General features: G+C 50.4%; 6 protein-coding genes across 6 annotated transcripts; 5 read left to right on the top strand and 1 right to left on the bottom strand.

Annotated features, from left to right (window-relative positions):
* Window positions 1-206: 206 nt before the first annotated feature.
* Triagg1_10834 (uncharacterized protein) lies at window positions 207-3,917 on the bottom strand (the record flags this gene model as incomplete). Its single annotated transcript, XM_062894949.1, has 1 exon — window positions 207-3,917. The coding sequence occupies one exon, from the start codon at window positions 3,915-3,917 to the stop codon at window positions 207-209; it is 3,711 nt and encodes a 1,236-aa protein (XP_062750225.1).
* Window positions 3,918-4,141: 224 nt separating this feature from the next.
* Window positions 4,142-6,022, top strand: Triagg1_10833 (uncharacterized protein; the record flags this gene model as incomplete). Its single annotated transcript, XM_062894948.1, has 5 exons — window positions 4,142-4,275; window positions 4,946-5,290; window positions 5,346-5,689; window positions 5,746-5,826; window positions 5,889-6,022. 5 exons carry the CDS (start codon window positions 4,142-4,144, stop codon window positions 6,020-6,022), a joined length of 1,038 nt encoding a protein of 345 aa, XP_062750224.1.
* Window positions 6,023-6,735: 713 nt separating this feature from the next.
* Window positions 6,736-7,773, top strand: Triagg1_10832 (uncharacterized protein; the record flags this gene model as incomplete). Its single annotated transcript, XM_062894947.1, has 3 exons — window positions 6,736-6,833; window positions 6,919-7,136; window positions 7,202-7,773. 3 exons carry the CDS (start codon window positions 6,736-6,738, stop codon window positions 7,771-7,773), a joined length of 888 nt encoding a protein of 295 aa, XP_062750223.1.
* Window positions 7,774-9,018: 1,245 nt separating this feature from the next.
* On the top strand, window positions 9,019-11,465 carry Triagg1_10831 (uncharacterized protein; the record flags this gene model as incomplete). The annotated part of the gene is made up of 5 exons (XM_062894946.1): window positions 9,019-10,589; window positions 10,646-10,709; window positions 10,766-10,858; window positions 10,918-11,089; window positions 11,149-11,465. The coding sequence occupies 5 exons, from the start codon at window positions 9,019-9,021 to the stop codon at window positions 11,463-11,465; spliced, it is 2,217 nt and encodes a 738-aa protein (XP_062750222.1).
* A 2,250-nt stretch (window positions 11,466-13,715) lies between these two features.
* Window positions 13,716-15,800, top strand: Triagg1_10830 (uncharacterized protein; the record flags this gene model as incomplete). The annotated part of the gene is made up of 3 exons (XM_062894945.1): window positions 13,716-14,429; window positions 14,493-14,786; window positions 14,847-15,800. The coding sequence occupies 3 exons, from the start codon at window positions 13,716-13,718 to the stop codon at window positions 15,798-15,800; spliced, it is 1,962 nt and encodes a 653-aa protein (XP_062750221.1).
* Window positions 15,801-17,963: 2,163 nt separating this feature from the next.
* Window positions 17,964-19,971, top strand: Triagg1_10829 (uncharacterized protein; the record flags this gene model as incomplete). Its single annotated transcript, XM_062894944.1, has 3 exons — window positions 17,964-18,002; window positions 18,056-18,143; window positions 18,209-19,971. 3 exons carry the CDS (start codon window positions 17,964-17,966, stop codon window positions 19,969-19,971), a joined length of 1,890 nt encoding a protein of 629 aa, XP_062750220.1.
* Between the last annotated feature and the right edge of the window lie 3,353 nt (window positions 19,972-23,324).

Below are 23,324 nucleotides of genomic sequence, written 5' to 3'. Positions count from 1 at the left end.
GACCACATTTGGCCTTTGTTGTAGAATGCGCACTCTTACTGGCGGCTCCTTTTGCCGTCGATGCATATGAATCCACAATTTGGAAGAGAGATGAAGACAAAAAGATAAAAAGAGCCATTATATGTTCATGTCCAGATATCCTCATGATGGAGCTGATGCACCCTCCCCAAATGAAGCCGAAACGGTTGAAACCAACGATTCGCCCATCAGCTTCGTTTCTGAAAAAACTCCTCGATTTTGTAAACTTGAAAAACATCTCTCCATGCCATTACCTTGATATGTTCAAACCCGCGGCCCTCTTCACATTGCTCGGCGTACCAGTCTATTGTTGGCCTGAAGGTATACTCGAAGCTCTTCCCTTCCAGCTTAGGGTCGAACTTTCGTGCCGCCTGGTGCAGCCGATTTCGACATTTCGTATATTTGTAATGACCGTGGCCCTGTGGTGGATGGAAGATTCTCTTTCGGGATGGTGCGCCGTCTCCTAGCTGCAAATTCCCCTTCATATCGTCTTCATTCCTGACGGGAGCCCTTCTGTCCTCCCGATCCTTTGACGACCTCTCGGGAGTGACAAGACTCCATCCCCTACCAGGTATATCTTTGGCTGGTGCAGGTATCCAGTCCTTAACTTTCGTCATTACGCCATCAAGCCATTGCAGTGTGATATCCAGATCAGTTACACCACTAGGCTTGGCCCCGGCCCCAACAGCGCCCACCCAGACCTTTTCAAGCGGGAGTCTGTCTCGTACCCTTTCTTGTATGTGGTCTATCAAGCGTTGCTGGCCTTCGAGAAGATCAGCGTAGCAAAAAGTTCTGCCTTTCCTGGTGCTTTCTGAATGATTAATATCCCATATGAACAGCTCTAAACTCTTCCAAGGCCGCATATGTGGGTTAACCGGACGGAATAGAGCAGCCCACGGGGATCGTTGGACGCTGTGAAATGTACGCGACGAAGCCTGCCGCTCATCAAAGGTGTAAAACAGCCCTGCGTACGAATTGTGCATATGTCTGCGGGAGGTGTCAAACACTCTCCAGTAAAAATGAAACCACTGTTCATATGTACTATATTTTTGCGCGATGTCTCCAAGCCGGAAACTAACATCTGACGTCGAATATGCCACGGGAAACAGGTACAATTTCACGGGCGTGAATGCTCCCCGTTTGAACTCCTCTATCATTTCAAACAGTCGAGTTTTTATGTACCAGCTTTTGTCTTCTTTAACTGCCCCTGGCCCAGATGGAGGCGTCGACGATTCGGGTTGGGTTGGGACACCGGACAGTGCTTCGTCCGGATCGTTTACGACGCCGTCTTCGTAAATTGGTGCCCGAAGCGTTCTTGAGAGCCGTGTTTCGGTTTGCCAGCCACAGCCTATGACAGTATATCTTCGGTACTGTTCTATGTTCAAGGTGGACCACTCGCCGAACCAGTTGACCAAGCTTTGCTCATCGTTGCCATCTATTGCTTCGGGTGCGAGGATAATACTTCCGGCATTTTCGTCGGGAGCATCTGCAACAAGCTGTTGGATGAGCTTGAAAGACTTCCATCGGCATTCGATGGCCTTATCGGATATGCCCTTGACGCTGAGTTCCTCCTCTGGCGCGTTAGGCGGATGCTTGCGTCTCACCGACATCTGCTCCAGGTATAGGTTGTTCATCCATTCGTCAATCTTTGCGCACAGAACCAACTTCCTGGGTCGGCTCACGTCGAAAGTTTTGACGTAGTTGTTCCAGAACCACTTCAAAAACGAATACGCATGCTCTGGCTCAGAGACCAAGAAGCTCGGCGTGATCAAGAAGGCTGCCCCAGGATCAAACACACGGTAAAGGCGGATGTCGCCCAGAGGGGACGCTGGCGAGCCCTCAGAACCTAGTGAATGAACGGGCAAAAGAGAGCGGCTGAACATCCAAAACGTGAAGTGTGTTCTGCGCCCATGTAAAAGGTCGTGTAATCTGGGGATTTTTCGTATTGCCCAAAGCATATCTTCATGAATAATGACAATCCCATTGGCCATTTTTACGAAGCTAGACCAAGAACCTCCTGTGTAACTGACCCGAATATCGCAGTCGCTCCGGTTATCTCGCAGCCACCCGCTTAATAGGAAAGCTTCTTGTTCGGCACGATTGGGGAAGGCCAAGAAGAAGTTGTGTTTCTCGCCATCTCTTACGTGAACGGGGAGTAGCTGCTCATATTTCTGGCCAAAGATTTCATTCAAAGGTCTTGACCAAAATGCTGGATCTTTGTCGCTCTTGTCTGCCGCCATCAGCTGTGAAGCGGAGGCCAGCATGGACGGAGTCAAGGAATCAACTGGCTTGAAAATATGGTATTTGAGGACTGTGTCATCGCCGTCTTGTGTTGCTTGGCCATCTGCATTTTCAGGGAAGAACATGTACACGCAGAAGTTTTCGCTACAACTTAGCAATCCCAAAGACCCGAGTCTGAGATTACTCGCTAAGCTTTTGAGGGCGTTAAGCTCCGTATATGATGCAACAGTGCCTTCGCATAATTGTACCACTGATAGGCTGCCGTTCATGCCTGTCTGGCAAAAGAGATCCCGAGAATTGCAAGTATGTGTGAAAACGAGTCGCTCATCTGAACGAAACTGCTCTGCCCAAGCGAGACCTCGTTCCAGGGGTATCCCATCAAAAGAGAGAGTGATCGTGCTTAGTTTTTTGGGACCTAGTTGCACAGTTTTGCTTATTGCTTGATATTCTGGCTGCTCTTCGCCATCATCAGTATCTGGCTGGGTCATTTCGTCGTCTGAGGCATCTGAAGCCAGTGAAGGAGTCTGATCAGATACAAACAGGCTATCCCTTGGGTCGATTTCCATCGGCTCGTCTTCCCAGTGAGCAACGCCCTTTGTTGGAGATTTGCGTTTCCCGTTGATTTGATCATCATCTTTGGAACCATTGGCTGATAATTGTGGGTTGTTGTGGTCAAGAGAGATCAGTTCAGAAGGGTGACTTGTTGGTGCCTTGATCCCCTCTCTATCTCGACGTTGTAACTCTATCTTCCTTTTGAGTCGCGAATTTAAGAATTTAGGGTTGACTTCTGGGTTTGCCGCTGCTTCACTCAACGTTCCTCTCCCTTTGCGAGTACGACCGCCGGCGAAGACATTTGCGTACCCTGTTGATCTTGCTGCAGCCGCCCGATTTGATGGGATGTGTCTCCTAGGCACCTCACGAGAAGTCCCTGTGGGTGGAAGAATGAATCTCACAGAAGCTCGCGTCGTGGTCTCGGAACTCTTTAAGGCTGACTTTAACGGGGCCGGGGGGTTCACGGGTAATGTCTCTGGTGGGCTGGTTGTCCTGGTCTCATCAGGTGTTCCGAAAAGCCCCTCCCGCATAGGTTCCTGGGGAGAAGGAGAATCTTCAATCAATATTGTCGAAGTTTCTGAGATCATCGCGGACTGATCTGTATAAGAAGCCGGCGGGTTTTCTGACAGGCTTTGCTGCAGGCCCATCTGTGCAGGGGTTGGATCAATCTGACCAGCTTCTTCTTCTTCTTCTTCTTCTTCCGGATAATCGCTGAGCAACTGCAGAAACTCATGCATCGTCAACATTGTCGTCTGGGGATAGCCGCGTCTTGCGCGCACGAGGTTGCGAAGGTGGTGTCGGGCAAGCTTTGACTCGTAGCTCTTCTTGACGGCATCTTTCCAGTCCTGAAACCTGAACTTTGGCACCAGCCCATTTCTTTCGTCTGCCTTGGTCTGCTCCCAGATTCCCATGAGCTCATCCGTTAAATTTCCTCTGGGCTCCCAGGTTGCCTCTTCTATGGGGAGATCTTTCCATTGGATCAGACAGCGGGGCTCTCCGTTAACGTGCCTCTCCGCCAGGACCTTGTCGACGAACAGCTCGTCACCGTTCTCATCATCGGTGGATGTGATTGAAATCTCATCGTCAGAATCTCCTCCAGACGCCATCGCCGAAGATGATGTTTCATAGAGACAGCGTTTCCGAGCGAAGAGTGGTGATAGCTGGTTGTCCTGGTGGCTTGAGATTGTTTGCAAACGGCCTGGATGCAATTGAATTCACGTGATTGCACCTGCGCACAGATGTCGCGGCAGAAACCATGACTACCGCTGCCAGGATGGTGTAATAACTGGAAGTGTTAATTGCCGTGCCAACCTGGGAATGAGTCCAAAGCATGCCCTGGGCGGCACTACTATGCCCGTCTGATGGCTACAAAATTGCTGTGATGTTGTTTGCTAAGCAGCTGCACGAGCCCGAGCCTGAGCACAAGACAGCACAGTTGATCATCAACCCCTGCAAGTTCCTTACGTGAGCTCCGTGCTCTGTGGCTAGTGGACCAAACCCTTAACCCCACTCTCCCAAAAAAGGCCCGGCTCTAACCAAGTAGTTTCCGCCGACGCTTGGGCGTGGTGTTTGGGCTCAACTGTCTTGAGATCTATCTGCCTACTAAAGTACTACTAGGTAGTGTTCTGTGCTCTGTGCTCTGGTAGGCGCCTATCTGGATGATACACGGCATTAGGCAGCCCTATAAGTGCCACCAATACCTCACAAGTACAGATACAAGAACCGCTCTCAACCAGGAGAAACCCAAAAAAGGGGGGGACAGAATAGAATAGAATGTTATCATGGTCTTTTGGGTGCTAAAGGGATGGGGTCCAGAGTCTCCATACGGCTCCCGTCTCCTGTTGGTGGACTCCTCAGCACCTAAAGGGCATCAATTTCTTTGGTGTAGCAGAGGGCCACTATCGTACTATACCTGTTGTGCTAACGGCCGTTCACAGGCTAACGAAGGGGCCCAAAGACAGTACCTCAAAGGTACCTGTTGATTGATGCAGCGTCTAGGGCAGAGTGTAGTCGCCGGCAAGTCTCTGTCAGGCTGCAGGAAATGCATTCCTCGCTGCCTACGGCGCGCCTCCTGAGCTCAAATTCCCAGCACAGCACAGCGTGCCACAGGTGACCGTCTGGCTGACTGACTTAGCAACCTGTGCTACCAATCGTCAGAGCCGCGCAGCCACTTCTTCCCCTCCACATCCACATCCACAACCACAACCACACATCTCAGCGTCACAGCTTCCCTTGTGCAGCATCAAACCGCCTTCACTCACCTGCGCGCATCGACCCGTTCCGCTGCTACCATGGCCAACGACGAATATGATGTAGGTTCCGCCCCCTTCAAGCCCAGCAACGAAATGAACACCTGGCGGAACGCTAACGGCGATGCTTCAACCCCCACTAGTTCCTCTTCAAAGGTGCCGCCCTCCCTTCCTACGTGGATGGCCAACGCCGCCAATCTGCTCCGTGGCCGCATGCCTACTAACACCGAGTCTGCTAGTTGTCTTGATTGGTGACTCTGGAGTCGGAAAGTCCAACCTTCTCAGCCGATTCACCCGCAACGAGTTCAACCTCGACTCCAAGTCAACTATCGGTGTCGAGTTTGCCACTAGATCGATCCAGGTCGACTCCAAGACCATCAAGGCGCAGATTTGGGATACAGCTGGTCAGGAGCGTTACCGTGCCATTACTTCCGCATACTACCGTGGTGCCGTGGGCGCCCTCCTCGTCTATGACATCAGCAAGCACCAAACCTACGAGAACGTCACGAGATGGCTAAAGGAGCTTCGGGACCATGCCGATGCGAACATTGTCATCATGCTGGTCGGCAACAAGAGCGATTTGAGACACCTGAGGGCTGTGCCTACGGATGAGGCCAAGGGCTTTGCTAGTTCGTCTTGCGATCCAAGAGATAAATGACGTTGTACTGACCAATCTGATCTGTAGGCGAGAACCATCTTTCTTTCATCGAGACGTCTGCCCTCGATGCCAGCAACGTTGAGCTTGCCTTCCAGAACATCCTTACTGGTGCGATCCGTCTTTCCATCGTTCCCCTACCATCTTCAGGACTAACACAACCCTCGATACAGAGATCTACCGAATCGTATCTAGCAAGGCTCTCGACAGCGGTGATGGTGCCCAGGCCACCATTGGTGCCGGCACTAACATCTCACTCAGCAAGACAGCCGACGATGAGGCTTCCAAGGGCGGCAAGTGCTGCTAAGCTAGTTATGATGATGCCAACGACATGTGGGGAAATGGGAAATATTTCAAGTCGCATGTTTCGAAAATGTACGTCGCATACCGAAAGACTTCGACGCTGTGTCGAGGAAATGAGGAAGAGGCCTGATGCTTCCTTTTGTTTCTCAATTTAGAAGGGCGCAGACACTTTTGACTTTCTGTTGTTTCTGTTTGTCGCGAGGGGGGTTTCTGGGCTGATCTATCCGGTGACGGCTACGAAGCCTCATCTTACGTAGCTAAATGACCTCTTAATGAAATGATTCGGTTCTTCAACCTGGCGGCATCGTCTCCTCAGATTTCCTAGTCTTACGCTATAGGTCCTTGTTGCTCTGTATTTAAATTTGTAGGTAATGTACATCATATCCCATCGATCCGAAGGCCAAGATTGGCGGTGATGAAACCACCTTGTCTCTAGGTACTATTGGAGTCCACTGGTATGCGATACACTCCGCAGAATTGCTTCCCGCCTTTAAGGCCCCCAAATTCCTGCCTACCGAGCTCAGCGAGAATCCCCCCCACCATGCTCCAACCGCCGCTAAGCCGTGCCGGGACTGGCTATCGAGCGACCCACATTCATGATTTTTCCGATAAGGATCTCGACTGCTTATCGCGTTGCGCTCCTCTAAATTTTCTAGCAGTCGCAAACTATTTTGTACGTCCATTCCCAACCGCTTAAGCAATCCCCTACTCTGCAAGATGGCGGCCGTATACAAGTCCCTGTCCAAGGGCGGCAGCGAGAAGAACGAATCGTCGACCAATGGCGTCAAGAAAAACAAGCAGAGAGTGCTGATCTTGTCCAGTCGAGGTGTCACATACAGGCAAGTCTTGCGGCGATGGATTTGATGATTGCCGTGCCTTTGGCTGACTTTCAATTAACAGACACCGCCACCTCTTGAATGATCTTGCATCTCTGCTCCCTCACGGTCGAAAGGATGCCAAGTTCGACTCGAAATCCAGACTCGGCGAGCTCAATGAACTGGCTGAGCTCTACAACTGCAACAATGTTTTGTTTTTCGAGGCGAGAAAGGGCAAAGATTTATATGTATGGATGAGCAAGGTGCCCAATGGCCCGACAGTTAAATTCCACCTGCAAAACTGTGAGTGTTTTGCGACCGATTTGGTTCCATGGGGCGACATCTCGTACTAACGGCTTTGCCTGCAGTGCACACGATGGAGGAATTACACTTCACTGGAAACTGCTTGAAGGGCTCAAGACCAATCCTTTCATTCGACGCCGCCTTCGAGACCCAGCCGCATTTCCGCGTCATGAAGGAACTTTTCCTTCACACATTTGGTGTTCCGCAAGGCGCGCGAAAGTCGAAGCCATTCATCGACCATGTCATGGGCTTCAGCATTGCAGATGGCAAGATTTGGATCCGGAACTATCAAATTAGCGAGGTCGAGCAGACCAAATCCAAGGACGGCGACGAGGAGGAAACCACAGTTGGCAAATCCAACAAGGACATCAATCTCGTCGAAATTGGACCTAGATTCGTTCTCACGCCTCTGGTGATACAGGAAGGCTCGTTCGGTGGACCAATCATATACGAGAACAGAGAATTCGTCTCTCCCAACCAAATCAGAGCTGACATTCGGAGGGCAAAGGCCGCAAGGCACAACGGCAGGGTGGAGCAGGCAGTTGGTCGCGTGTCAAAGAAGGATGATCTAGGCCTCCTGTCCAACGGCAACCGACCTGCCAAGAACGAGCTGGACAAGACAACGCTGTTTGCATAGACGGTGCGAAGGCTGATGAGAGTGATGGCGGGGATCTTGAAGACTTTGATTTGTATTTATCACAGGCGGCGCATAAAATGGATTACATGGCACGGCAGTCTTTCGTCTCGCAGTTAATTTCACAAACGCGTCTAGCACGCGCCACGGCGATTTCCTTGCCAGATCAATAATTTAGACTGTGGGATTTTTTTGAATATTAATGGATTGTAGTTATACATTCAAAGATTGTCAATGATTACACGCGGGAGAGAGATTTGCCGCCTTGGGCGCTTGAGATGAGGCTCCCACGTATGCTTTAGTTATTGTGCGGGAATCCCTCTTTGTCGCATTTTCTCTGTTACCAATCAAAACTCAGAAATGAAGCAACCAATTTCAAAGAACAGGAACCCCGCAGGAAAGAGGAACAAAGGACATCCATTGGGCGTTGGTTTGGAATGGACGGATTCGCTGATTTCTTTCATGCTCATGTTACGCACCAGCCACCATCGCCGCAACTAGTGGCTGCAGCAGCCCAGGGCTAAAAAGTCCAAGCGCCAAGGTTCTTAAGCCAGCGTCACTTCAACTAAATGAAACCAGTGGCATCTCATACCCAAGTTCAGCCTCTATCTGCACTTCTCCAGGTTATTTAATTGACGGCCCCCGGTCAGCCCCCGAGGGCCATACGAGGCGACTCTTCTCGTCCATGCTCTATTTGAGGATATTGCTGGCATCTCGCGCCTCGTCTGCAATTTTCTACGATTTGCTCTGAGAAGGGAGTGGCTGGGGTTGAGGTGAGTTGGGCGGATGGCGTTGCATTCACGTTTGCATCCATTTTCACCTTGGGCTTCACTATTCACAATCGTGCTTTCACTTTACTTATGGAGTTTCTTTCTTTGGCCTGCACCCATATTTCATTCTGCTGTCCTGGCTGCGCTCCTCGGATGCTGCCTTAAGTCTCTCAGTGTCTCTCCCTACGCGTTTACCCACAGTGTTCCTATGCTTGAGCGTTGAACACAGTCTTCTTCTCTTTTTTTCTTCCCTCCCTTCTTTCTATTTATCTGCATTTCATAACCGTGGCAGCTTTATCTTTCCCCAAATCATGACGTGAGTAGTGCTAATGCTGCATTAGATTCACATACTGCCTTCAACGTGTCAAGGGGAAAAGCATAGCCAAAGGTCAAAGTTGATACGGCGGCCGTAGGCCTGGGGGGTTCAGCTCCATCATTTCGTGCGATATCCCCAATACTCGCTACTATTGGATATATCATGGCTCCAATTATAGACATGGAGGAATCTGAAGACCATGTGATGGGGGACACCGACATGACAAGTCTCAACGGTCATGGAAGTGGACCGCAAATGAACGACGATGACACTGCCTCAGATAGCATATATCATGAGGACAGTGAGCCAAGCGTTATAGAGGAAACTATTGCCCAGCTACGGGTGCGGCGTGGTTTGCTCCCCACAGGCTGCTGTTACGATGATCGAATGAAGCTTCACATGAACGCCGACTTCAGTCCGAATACCCACCATCCTGAGGATCCCCGACGTATCCACGAAATATTCAAGGCCTTCAAGAGAATGGGGCTTGTATATACGGGCCCAGAATCGGAGCTACCGAGAATCATGAAGGACTGTCCAACCAAGTACATGTGGAGGATTCCAGCTCGGCCTGCCACCAGGGAAGAGATCTGCCTGGCCCATTCCCCTGAGCACCTGGCTTGGGTGGAAAGCCTCGACACAATCAGTACGTCTGATCTTCGTGACTTGACAAGGCAGTTCGACCAAGGCCGCGAATCTCTTTATGTCGGGAGCATGTCTTATCCCGCTGCCCTTTTATCCGTTGGTGGCGCCATCGAAACCTGCAAAAGTGTGGTTACTGGACAAGTCAAAAATGCCTTTGCTGTGATCCGACCTCCTGGGCACCATGCTGAGTTTGATCAGCCCATGGGATTTTGCTTCTTTAACAATGTCCCCGTGGCAATCAGGGTGTGCCAGCAAGATTATCCAGACCAATGCCGCAAAGTCCTCATCTTGGACTGGGACGTCCACCATGGCAACGGTACCCAAAACATTTTCTACCAGGATCCCAACGTCCTTTACATATCCATCCATGTATACCAGAATGGAATGTTTTACCCTGGCAAACCACCGAATCCCATGACTCCTGATGGCGGTATAGAACACTGCGGCACAGGACCAGGATTGGGCAAGAACATCAACATTGGCTGGCATGACCAAGGCATGGGCGACGGCGAATACATGGCAGCGTTTCAAAAGATTGTGATGCCCATCGCGAAAGAGTTCAATCCGGATCTCGTCGTCATATCGGCAGGGTTCGACGCTGCCGACGGGGATGAGTTGGGTGGCTGCTTCGTTACGCCTGCTTGTTACGCCCACATGACGCACATGCTCATGTCTCTCGCGGACGGCAAGGTCGCCGTCTGCCTAGAAGGCGGCTATAACCTCCAGGCAATTTCCAGCTCTGCGGTAGCCGTTGCGCGAACTTTGATGGGAGAACCACCGCCAAAGCTTGCTCTCCCCAAGATCAACAAAGAGGCAGCCAGAACATTAGCCAAAGTGCAAGCGTATCATGCCCCCTACTGGGAATGCATGCGGCCCGGAATCGTCGATGTGCCTGATGTTCAGTCTCTCAATGCAGACAGGCTGCACGATGTCATCAGAAATGCGCAACGCCAAGTTATGCAGTCAAAATACAACATGATCCCGCTCTACATACAGCGAGAGCTCATCTCAAAATCGTTTGAAAATCAAGTGCTCGTCACGCCAAACCTACACGATGCACAAAAGATTCTTGTCATTCTACATGACCCGTACGTATAGCAGCTGGTCCCCTTATATCTCAGGAGGTTACTCAATTTTGTCACAGGCCTCAATTACTAGCCCAAGTGGATGTGGCAGAAACCACTCTGGATGCTCATAATACATGGGTGGTGAGTGCGCATCACATACATGCATAAACGACCATAATATTGAGCTGACTGCGCAGGTTGACGGGGTAATGGAGTACATTGGGTGGGCCGTTGGCCAGAACTTTGGGGTCATGGATATCAATGTTCCAGCTTATGTGACCCATGAAGAGGTAGGCACTTTTGGCTCTGTTTCTTACCGCTTCATCGTTTAACCTAATGCTGGAAATAGGACATTGACGCATTCACCCCTGAATTTAACGAGAAGGAGATCCAGGAGCAAATCTTGTCGCTAATTTGCTATCTCTGGGATAACTTTCTGCAGCTTTACGAAACCAACGAAATTGTATTGCTTGGCGTCGGCAATGCATACCTTGGAGTCAAAGTGCTCTTGATAAATAGAGGTAAGCGAAGCTATTCCCACCTTGTAGGCTATATAGCTGCTGATCTAAACTGGCTGCAGACTGCAAAGACAAGATTTCGGGAATTGTCAACTTTGTGACTGGCAACCTAAGACCCGTCAAGTCTGACGTCGATAACGAACTCTCGTCTTGGTACAAGGAAAACTCGCGCGTCTACGTGGCGGGAGACCATGCCTGCTGGTCTGATCCCGACTTGACACGAAAAGTCCACAAGAGACGCTTCGGAACGGTGGTGCGTAGCAAGATGGTTGGGCTTAACCACATGATGCAAGAGCACGCCGAGGAAGCCCATGAATGGATCTTGAAAAGAGTTACGAGTCATCCCGACGGAGACACGACTGAAGAGGACAACCCTTGAAACTTTTTGACTTGCCGCGCGCCATTGCCATTACCATTGGCGGCTGTTTTGTTGTTGGCTAATTAACCAATACTTCGTTATTTGAGACCTTTTCCCGTTGCCATCTCTGAGTCAGGTGTTGCAATGAGCTTCTTCGCTGACGCTTGTCATTGTATTACATAGAAACCTTAAATAATAAGCCGGGATGCTCTGCAGGCACATCCCTATCGTGTCCAAACCATACCAAGCCGACAAGCAGAGGATATGTATGACAAGTGCATCACGGATGGTGCGGAGTCTGAGTTTGCTATGCAGAGCCAGTCCAGTTCAACATACCAGCCACCGTATATGCCGAGGGCCCTACTCCCAATACTCCCCTACCAACACTCGTACCTAGGCATCTTGCCACGGTGGAGTGTGCCTGCGGGGCCCAGCTCCTTGATCCCAACCAAAAGGAACTGCAGCTATCACCAACGGAGGAATCCGTAACGATGCCCGTGGCCCCCCAAGCCTGCTCCATGGCCTTTCCCCCCTTGCACGGGGAGTGTCTTTCAGCCGGCTCGCCCCCACTATCTGACGAGCGGCAGTCGACTCGGAAAGTCTTCCTCCTTTGATATCTGCCCATGCTGGCAATTACTCGTACCTGTGCTAGGACCCGGTGCTGCACCGCATGTTGATACCCATTTTGCGTGAATAAGATTCGGATTACTAGGTATTACAAACAAAGGTTATGCATTACCTATGCTGTCTAATTGGGTTGACGTATCTGACAAAGCAACATCTTTCTTACAATAACAACTTGAGAATGCCTATTTCATACTGTACATACCTAGATGTACCCAGATAAGGTAGCATCCGGTAATACCTTGCCCTGATACTTGATTAACATGACGATGTGAACCCCACGCTCCATCTCGGGAAGTTACCTCGACTAGATCATTGGGGCGGTGCGCCTTCGACAAAGGAAAAGCAAAATACTAAACATTGTCTGTTGCCCTACAACCAGAAGCTACATCACTAAACTAAATCCATACTATCTCCGGTCAGGCTAAACGGGAGGCGTCGAGATTGACCCCACCTGCTACCTACCGTGATGTCTTCCCGGGCGGTTCTGGAGACTTGCCGGCGAAAGTCCGCCATTGGTGTATGTAGGTACGAGTGTGTATTTCCTTTCCTGGGGGGGGGGATTTTGCGCATGTGCCAATGTATGACTTGTGTTTATTTGCCTTGGTAGGTAGGCAGGTAGGAATATCATCATGGAATTGGTGATATGGAGGTGTTTATTCGGTAGCAGATGTATCTGTAGCTCATGCCAAGGGACCGGTAATAATGTCATCCGATCTAGGGCGTGATGCTGTCGTGATTGCCCTTTATGGCCGCAGAGTACCATTGAAGTAAAGCCCATTATTACTTGTCAAGACATGGACATATGAAACCGGGAAATACATTTCTATCCAGGGCATTGATTATCAATACAGTCCCCTTTATTGGCTGCTTTCTTTTTATCTTTGTCAATTTCACGGTTGTCTTCATAATAATACCACCTTACTAGAACAGATCAGTCCATGTACAAATATCAATTCCGGTTGCATGTACCTCTAGTATGGTCCTCAGCTTGCTCCGCAAGAATACATGTACATATCATCCCCAGCACCGGGCCAAGTCACTAGTACTAGCCGGGCAAGACTTTGCGGCACCGAACGGCGGCTCTTGGGCTGCGGCGCTGACGGTCCCCATGTACATTGTACGCTGTACGAGTACCCGTACAGACCACCCGACATCATTTTACTTGCTGGAATTGCCTTCTCCGCTCTGGACTACTCCCGAATCCTTTGCCGTGATTTTAGTGCCGCTTCCCACCTCTTGCCATGAACAACCAGAGGCCCCCTCACGGATTCGGCTGGGAATTCAGACTCCCGTGTCGAGTCCCGATAATTGTTATCATGGACGGGACATAGTTTCTCTTTTTTTGCCTCCTCGGCACTTGGATGCTGGACTTGCGCTTCTGCTTCTGAATTCACTGCTGTTATATCTTCTTCTACTCGTCCTGCTGCCGTCCATCTACATCTGCTGATCTCGATCTCATTACGTGCCGTCCGCCCTCATCTTGATTACATATTCTTCCATTTTTGGCTTACCTGACACATCAATCGTCGTGCCTTTACTCCCCTCCATCTGAGCCGTCGTGTACAAACCTCTTCGTGCCTTCGCCTTGTCTTGCGATTGTTCCATCGCCGAGGAGAGCCATGTCTCCCGCTCTTGTGTGTCAAGATGCGTCTCAAAACTATGACGTCGGTACGATCATACCGAGAACCCCCCAGCGGCCACACGGCTCAATGTACTAACTCGATTGCCGCGGCAGTGATTGTGGGTGCCGGGCCTGTGGGATTGATGCTCTCTACATGTCTGTCTCGATGGGGCTACCGCGTGAAGCACATCGATAACAGGCCAGAGCCTACGGCGACTGGTCGGGCTGATGGCATCCAGCCTCGCTCTCTCGACCTGCTGCGGAACATGGGGCTGAAGTCTGCCATCATGGCCCATAAGCCCGCTCGTGTCTATGAAGTCGCGTTCTGGGACCCTTCAGAATCAAGCAAGGGTATTGCCAGGACAGGGACCTGGGCCAGCTGCCCCAACTTCATCGATGCCCGCTATCCGTTCACCACGCTGCTTCACCAAGGCCACATCGAGAGGGCCTTCATCGCAGACCTTGAGAAGAACGGCACTAAGATCCAGCGGCCCTGGACAATCACGGGCTTCCAGTCTCGCAGCCCCCAGACATATGAATATCCCGTCCAGGTTGAACTGGAACACGTCGACGGTGCGGAAAAGGAGACCGTGTTCGCAAAGTACCTCTTTGGAGGCGAGGGCGCAAGGTCCTTTGTCAGACAGCAGCTGAACATTGGATTCCAGCATAAAGATCCGATTGCGTATGTCTGGGGTGTAATGGACGGTGTGGTCAAGACCGATTTCCCTGATATCAAGGTAAGCTCTTCTGCCCCCTGCTTTCCCTCTTTTCCCAACATACAATGCTAACCTTCATTGTAGATGAAGTGTACGATACGCAGCCAGCATGGCTCCATCATGGTCATCCCACGTGAGGACAACATGGTTCGCCTTTACATTCAGATCGCGTCCTCCACGGATGCCGACTGGAGCCCAAGAAAGACAGCCACTGAAGCAGAGGTACAGGCTTCCGCCAAGAAGATTCTACAGCCCTACTCCATCGAGTGGGAGCACGTTGAATGGTATTCCGTCTACCCTATTGGCCAGGGGATCTCTGATAAATATACCTTGGATGAGCGAGTTTTCTTGGGCGGCGATGCCTGTCACACCCATAGTGTAAGTGACTCCCATATTACCCCTTAGCATATATCATTCAGGAACTAAGAATAAATTCAGCCCAAAGCCGGCCAGGGAATGAACACTGCCTTTTTGGATGCGCTAAACCTGGCTTGGAAGATCCATGCCGTGGAGGGTGGCCTCGCAGACCGAGCCATTCTCAAGACATACGAGTCTGAGCGAAAAGCAGTCGCAGAATCACTACTAGACTTTGACAACCGATATGCGAAGCTCTTCTCTCAGCGGCCACCCGCGGCTTCTGAAGTTCAGGCGGCCTCGGAGACGATACCAGATGCAGACCTAGATGCCGACAATGCTTTTATCAGGACCTTCAAAGAATCCTGCGAATTCACCAGCGGTTACGGCGTCTCGTATCAGCCCAACGCATTAAACTGGTCTCCAGATCACCCAGCACAGTCACCTCTCATGCAGCCAAGCGGCACAAAGTTGCAATCCGGACGCTTATTCGTAATTGCAGACGTGACGAGAGTCGTCGATGCCAACGTGGTGCACCTAGAGCAAGAGATACCGCTCAACGGGTCGTTCCGCATCTTCATCTTCGCCGGAGAGCCAGTCAAGAACCGTGCCGCTATCCGCGATCTAGCAGACAACTTGTCTAGCGCCGATTCATTCTATTCAGCATACACCCGACCGGATGTCGATCAAGTCTCGCATCACGAGAAGCACAACCCGCATAGCATGTTCTTCACGCTGTGCACCATTTTCGCCGCCAAGAGACATCGTATTGAGATCCCAAGAGACGCACCAGGCCCCTTGGCTCGTTATCGTGACCACGTCTATGCGGACGACAGATGGGACCGCCATGTGCCTGATGCACAGGCATCGGCGCACGCAAAGATGGGTCTCGACGAAGAGAAGGGCGGCGTGGTGGTTGTTCGACCAGATGGCTACGTCGGCATGGTGGCATCTCTAGTAGAAGGCACAGGCACCATCGACGCCCTCAACGCCTATTTTTCAGCATTTTGCACCAAGAAGTTTGGAAGCGCTGCCTAGAGTCTTTGGCGTGCTCGCGCGGGAATAGAAGCGGTACTGGCATTTATTTAGTTTATACTTTGCACCTGTCATTTTTACAATTTTTACGGTACTATTGGACATATTATCATGTGTAGCGCCTACCTCTCTTACAGAAGCTGCTGGATATAGCTTACGTGTTTAATGAATACATCTTGAACCCTTGAACTTGAATGAACAAAAGAAGAGAAGAGAAGAACAATGGGGGATGATGATAGATGGAATAAGCTCTCGGGGCTGATTGTGCCACGTTCTCGCGAAGAAACGTGGTCTATACGAATCAACCGAGGCTGAAGAGCAAGCAGGCAGTGCCTGGGAACCTAGTTGCAGTACATAGTGTAGCCTTTTAATGAGACAGCAGCGCCCAAGATTAGTTTCTACGGGCCGACAACAAACGATATCTAATAAAGTGAGATACTAGCCAGCATCCCGTATCTAAGATTTAAAATTACCTAGGTGGGGGGTTGATAGGTAGAAACAGGTAGGTAGAGGAATGTAGCGATAGTAGCAGACACGGCATGCTGAATAGCAAAATTGAGGTGCTGCATAGGCATTTCTCTAGATTATAGAAAAGAAAAGAAGAGAAGGGTGAATTGTACTACTTCCGTTGTTGGCATTGACGCCAGTCTTTGTTTCCTTCAAGAACTTCTACCATTGGTAGGTAATAGAGGTCATGGTGATTATATCAAGGGAAAGAACTTGATGAAAAAAGCAGGTTGTATGCAGAAAAAAGCAAGTGTGCGAGAACAGAATGTGAAAAATCGGAAGCAACCTACTAACTTAGGTACTATAGGTACGGAATAAAGAGAAGGTTCTGAGGTACCACCATAACTACCTAGTGTATTGGGATCACGTGACAGAGGTTATATTATTGCTTTCTCCCAAAGTGCTAGAGGTTACAGTGATGTTTTCAAAGCAAAAAAAGCTTAATGTAGAAGCAGGTTGGATGCAGAAAGAGGCAAGTGGGCGACAACAGAATCTGAAAAGTCGGAAGCAATTTACAGAAAAAGAAAGAAGGGTTTGGGGTGGCCTGATAGCTAAGAGTAGGGGATCACGTGACAGAGGTCGAGATCATGGTGATAATATCGAAGCGGAAAAAGCTTGATGAATAGCAGCAAGATCGATGTGGGAAAAAAAGGCAGGGATGGTGCAATATGTGGAGCAAGAAGCAAGAAGCAATCTGTCAAGAAAATTGAGAGGAACTTACGGAGAAAGAAAGAAGGTTTTAGGGTGGCCTGATAGCTATTGAAGAGGAATCAAGAAGAGGTGTTGCACCTTCTCCCAACAATAGCTACCTAGTAAGTGTATTGGGGTTGTGTAACAGAGGTATACTATGATTCGACCATTCATACTGTAGGTAGTCGAGGTCATGGTGAATTTAATCGAAGTGAAAGGCCCGATCAAAGCAGGCAAAGATGGATGCAAGATAAGGCAGGGGGCGGGGATTATGGAACAAAAAGCAGTCTGGAGCAAAAGGGTTCGAGGGAAACTTACGGAAGAGAAAGAAGGTTCTGGGGGGTAAGTTTGGGTGAGAGTTGTACCTAGATAGTGATGCGTCACAAGGTGCTGGTAACTACCTATCTCGCTTGGTAAAACTAAGACTGATATGCCGATGAATCTGGCGTTTTATCATGCGCGGCAATCAAGTTAAAGTTGGCCAATCAAAACCCGCCGATTCCGCGCGGCTGAGAAAGTAGGGCTGCCCCGAGGTTCTGCCGGGTAATTGATTTGAACGACCCGCCACCCGCTGGGCGACTCACCTGCAACTCACCTGCCTGTAACTATGGGCTTCAGCGATCTGCCTGTAGCGTCACCAGCTCTCCGCGACAACGCGACCGCCGACAAACTCTACCTTATCAAACTTCGAAATATGCTTCCTCTTCGCAGAGCATAATTCGCACGACGCGTCCTCTGCGCACGGACAGACCAGCAGGGCGCTCTCTCTTCTCTTATTTATATCGCCTTCCCCCCCAGACTCTTCTTTCTTCGTTCCGTAAGTTGCTCCAGACTTTTTTGATCCAGATCGCTTTCTGCTTTTACGCACATACTGCTTTTACGCACATACTGCTTTTACGCACATACTGCTTTTACACACATACTGCCTTCCACATCGAGCTCTTTTTTTCTTGCTTTCATCACATCACCATGACCTCGATCACTCTCCCCCGCAGCCATTCGCTGCTGGTGAGACTCAGGTCCTCCTTCTTCAACAAACTTCTAGCTAACTCTCTTCTCAGTCTCTTCTCCTCATTGTAGAGATCATTCAACTCTCTGCTATGGCGCTTATGCTAGCATCCAACGCAATTTCCGGCGTTGGGCTCTTTGGTAAGTCATCTGCCTCTCTTTTTTTTTCCTTTTCCAAGCCTAGTCATACTAACATTCTCCTCTAGTCTACAGAACCTCAGCTCGCCTTCACACAGCCTGTACCCATTTCCTTTCAGACCATGAGGTCCAAGATTCCGATGATGGCATTTCTCGCAAACGCCGCAGAGTCAGGCACCCCGAGGTTCCCAGCAACCATGAGCAACCAGAACCATCTATCGCAACAGAGACATTTCCTGACGTTGATAACACTTCCGCCATTTATAAGGACGAAGGCATCCTGGCGGATGTCGCTGAGTACATTGATAGGGAGGATACCGACTTTCTCGACTATCTTGATAAGGAGGCCAGTGATCAGAGCATGGACAGACGAGTTGTTTCTGCTGAAGTTGCCGCATACCTCGACAGGATGGATAGCGATCAAGACATGGAACCAACCAACCCATCTACCAACCAAAAAGAAAACCAAAGCAAAAGAGTGACTTTTGATCTTACCGAATACAAAAACAAACAAGTAACTTGGGATCTTGCCGCATATCTTGCCATGGACGACAGCGACGATGAGATGGAGCTATTCGACGTCACTGCTATCAAAACTGTCGAGCCTAAAAAGGAGAACGATATGTGGCTGGGATCTGGGCCTCTGGTATATAATAAGGCAAAACCAGGACCCTCACCAAGCGTTTCCTCCATTGGCGACATATTTGAAGAGCTGGGCATCTCACCCCTCGATCTCAACGATGGATATGAAGACGACGAACCCAAAATTACTTGGCTTGACGACGATGACGAGCTTAAGGAGCTTGCTAGAGGTTTAGCTCAGCGTTACCGATCAGCTCGCGCAGGAAAGCAACCAGTTGCAGCACCACTAGCGCCAAAGCCCGATCCTGCTGGACGAATCGAAGAACTCTTGGCCTTGCCCTCTGTCGAAACTCTCAAGATCAGCGACGAATCAAAAGCCGAGGTGGAGACTTTGCAAGCAAAGGCAGCAGAAACTCGTCTGGTTGACCAACAACGCGAGAAACTGGCCAAGGAGAGACTCCTGCGAGACCAGGCCCTGCAAAAGCTGAAAGAAAGGACAGCCAAGGGACCTCGTCAACCCATGGTGGCTCCTCTCAGCGACGATTGGATAGAGAAGATTGCGAGCACGATTGAGCTCTCAGAAATAGACGTGGTGGCCACGACATGCCAGGGAACACCTCTTCGCCGACACGATTTCGCCACGGTGGTTGCAGCTAAGACCTGGCTGAACGACGAGATCGTCAACGGAGCACTCGCAGAGTTGGAAAAACAAATCAACTTGGTGGCTGGCATCACCGACTATAAGCAACAGGGTCGCAAATGCCTTGTTATGAACTCATTTTTCTGGCCTCGAGTCAAAGAGGCGGGCGGCAAGAAGACACAATCCATTCTCCGTCGCATGGGCGTCACTCCGAAGAATCTCTTATTGATGGACACGATCCTGATTCCTATTTGCCAAGATTATCACTGGACACTTGTGGTGGTTCAGCCCAAGCAACGAAAAGTGATGCACCTCGACTCATTCAACCGACGCTCATCTCACCCCGATCTGGCACTCGCATGGATGTCAGACTATCTGGGCGATCTCTATCATGCCAAGCCATGGGAGGTGGTTGTTATGAAGACCCCTCAACAGACCAACGGCTACGACTGCGGTGTACACGTCATTACAAATGGCGTCTGCCTTGCTCTGGGGCTCGACCCCCTCCAGAGCTACAATGTGGGGGAAATGGCCCTCCAAAGGCTGAGAATCGCGGGAATGTTGTTGAACGGGGGGTTTGTGGGGGACTTTGACCTCTGGCAGCAGTAACTGCCAGGGGTCAACCCACCTTTTTTTTGTCTTTGTTTTTTTTGGTTTTGTTTTTTGGTTGTTTTTTTGGTGTTTTTTTGGTGTTTTTGTGTTTTTTTGTGTTTTTTTTGTTTTTTTTTTCTCTTTATTTTAGCAAGGCGTTGGGAGAGAGGGGTAGTATAATACATTTTTTTTCATCACAATGAACAAGCGTTCTGGGATAAATGGACAGGAGTAAGACAGCATATAGGTATACACTAATTATACCAGGGACACGGGCAGACGAAGAGCATATACGGTACGACTTGGTAGACAACAATGGATTCCATCTTTTCCAATTCAGTACGCCACTGTAAATTACGCCTGGTTGAAGCGTCTTGTACTCTGACTGCTCTGTGTACGGTCACTACCTTGTGCTTCCCGTGATTGCTGCTTTCTCTAGTATCTTCTGTTGTTGGGTATGTCTTGGATTGACTATCTTGGATACGGAAGGATGACGTTGGCTACGTTAATGCAGGGCTCCGAATAGGCGTGCGGGATCCCATATAAGAAGAACTTATCGCGGCTTGCTCTCATAACCTTGGTTCTTTTTTCCGTACGTTCAATGGTTCTCGACTTTGCTCGCAGATCCGGATCCGACATTTGCGCTCTTCTTGATCTCCGTACTTCTTGCTCTCTTGTCGTTTTCACATTCATCTTGCCTGTTTTCATCGAGATTTCCGATCGAGCATTCTTACACTCGGCTTTCTTCTAGCTCTCGACTTTCTTGCGCTTAACCCTTCCTATTCCCAGCACTCTCCTTTCTCTGGCACCTCGCATCGAGCAAAAGGGTAGCGGCAGACGTGGTGAGATTTTAATAGACAGCTTCCCCAGACGTCATGTAATCTCATATGTAGGTAATTTGGAAACGGGGTCTCACATGGAATTGTGTACCCATGATGCATGGCTACTAGGTACTATACTAGTCCCAGCACTTGGCACACTGTATGTACGTTGGGGGGATCATGTCAGCTTTTGATGAACCTACCTTGCGAGGTTAAATACAAACCCTATTATTAGCAGTAGCAATAACTAGAATCTGATGTCTTCATACGAGTACTATCCATGTAATGTTATCAATCCTCTTGCTACCGTAATACTGCTAGTACGTTCACCGGTGCGCCTATATATAGGTGTAATATAGGTAGGGTTGAGAAGGTTGACATGTCACTAGCCCAGAAGCAGCATCTGCTCTCCACAGGCTGCAACCCTTTTTGAGAACGAGGACAGTCCCTGTGCTAAATTTACCACACTGGGAGCGGTGTACAAAGAGCATGGGCCGGCCTTGTGCTGGTGTTTGGGGTCGGGCTGTCCGGTGAGACCAAGGCAAAGGCGACGTGCGCGAAGTTGCGAGAGCCCGTCCCGTCAACTGAATCGCTGCTGTCACGGGGGGTGGTTTTTTTTTTTTTTTTTTTTTTTTTTTTGTTGGCCTGTGCCACATATGACGCCTACGTGGCAGGAGATTTGCATAAAATCGCTGCCAATGACGGGACAAAGTGCAGGGTGAATCAGCGCGAAGCAAGGCAGAGGCCAGGCAAGGGGTTTTTGTTGAGCGAGCGTGCGTGCGTGCGCTGCAGTTAGTTGTGTCTACATGTGATTTGATGTGACGTGCGTGGAGGGAAGAAGTCGTCGGGTCGCAGAAAGGTGAGGCGTGCCAGCCAGAAGGTTACAGCGCACAACTTGGAAAGCTTGGTTTCAATCTTGTCCTTCCGTCACAGTAGCAGTAGCAGTAGCAGTAGCCAATGGTACAGTCGAGGTACAGCGCCATCGGAGCCGGACCGCAGCTGTTTGCAACGTACCCGCAAGGTAGCAGACGGTAATGCAAATTCCATGTAGTACCTCTTCAAGGTTGTTCCCACTGCATTTTGTTTGGGACCTCTGCGCTGTGGTTGGCGGCACGTTGCATCGTTATGACATGGCGGCGTCGAATCGTCATCCCGGCCATGGCACGATTCAGGCCTGGGGGATGTGACGAGTCGGCACAGCCACCAGCCACCCAATCATGTCGGGTGACGCGCTGCCAAATGGGGACGCGCGCCCTTTGGTCGGAAAAGCAAGGATCACCGGCTTGCTGAGGCTTCAATTCAATGTCGGGTTCCTTTCTAGCGCCTTTCTAGCGACCCGGTGCTGGTGCTGGTGAGACTCTAGTCATCAGCAGCGCGCCGGTGCCGGTGCGATCCAATGCTCAACTGTTTCTGCTTGGCCCAGCGCAGCAGCTTCCAGCGGCCTTCTAGTGCGTCCCGGACGGTGGCTTGTGCGGTTTTCAGGTTTCGCTATCGCCGAGTGGCCGGTGCGGTCGCTGCCCCTCACCAGGTTTCTGGAGCCTCTGGAGCCCGCGGGGGCCACATGACTGGGAACGGGGGACGGGGAGACTGGGTACCTTGGCGATACGAGCGACCACAGCGGTTTGCGAGCAAAGAGCCCGCGCCAGGCCAGCGGTCAGGAAGTCCACCAAGGTACCCCGCAGGCTCCGTTCGTTCTCCTTGTTCGCGCCTTCTCGACGACGCTTCGCTCGCTCACTCGCCTCTTTTTTTCTTTTTTTCTCCAACTCTTTTCGGAGCTTGTGCAAGAGGATTGATGAATGAGTGAGCGACCGAATGGGGAAATAAGGTGGAAGCTGTGTATGAGTATTTCGGGATCTTTATGTAAAAACCTGACCACCGGCAGGATGGAATCACCAGACTCTCCCTCCGGGTCTTTCCTCTTTTCCTGCAGGACAGGACAGGACAGGGACAGCTGCCCTGCACACCGAGGTACCTGGAGACTCCGCGTGGTGAGGGGCAGGCAGCGTGCGTCCGAGGTACTGCCAGGCTGCCAGGTACTTGGGACGGCAGTGCACAAGCTCCGTACTTGGCGCGCCCTGCCCTTTGGTCCAGCTTTGGGAAGAGATCTCCGTTCCGGCTGCCTATCCTCCGCTTTCGTGCAGCTGAGAGGGGGAGGGCTGGAGGGTTAAAGACGGCCGTTGACGGCTTTCGGTCAAGAGTCGAATCGGTCCTGATTCAGGAGGAGAACTTTTTGTTCTGTAGTTTTTTTCCCTTTTTTTTTTGCCTCCCTCGTCTGTCTGTCTGTCTCGTTTCCTTGATTTCCCGTTCCGACATGGCATGACATGCAACTATTGTAAAACCCCGCTGCCCGCTGCACGGAGAAACTATTCCATGCCTAGGCAAAACTTTTTGGCTTTTAAGGCTGCTAGGCGATGCCGGTACTAACGAATTGGATGTGCCGGGATTTGAGTTTTTGGGTTTGCATTGTCGGGTCGGGTCAGGTCAGGTCAGGTCGGGTCAAGTCAGGCCAGGTCAGGCTTCGTTCGCGTTTTTCGCCCCCCGACCGGAAGC

This window comes from Trichoderma aggressivum (genome assembly GCF_033847375.1).
Source record: "Trichoderma aggressivum f. europaeum strain CBS 100526 chromosome Unknown scaffold_088, whole genome shotgun sequence".
NCBI lineage: Eukaryota > Fungi > Ascomycota > Sordariomycetes > Hypocreales > Hypocreaceae > Trichoderma > Trichoderma aggressivum.
Note: the sequence above shows the minus strand (reverse complement) of the source record. Positions and strands in the feature narration are given on the sequence as shown.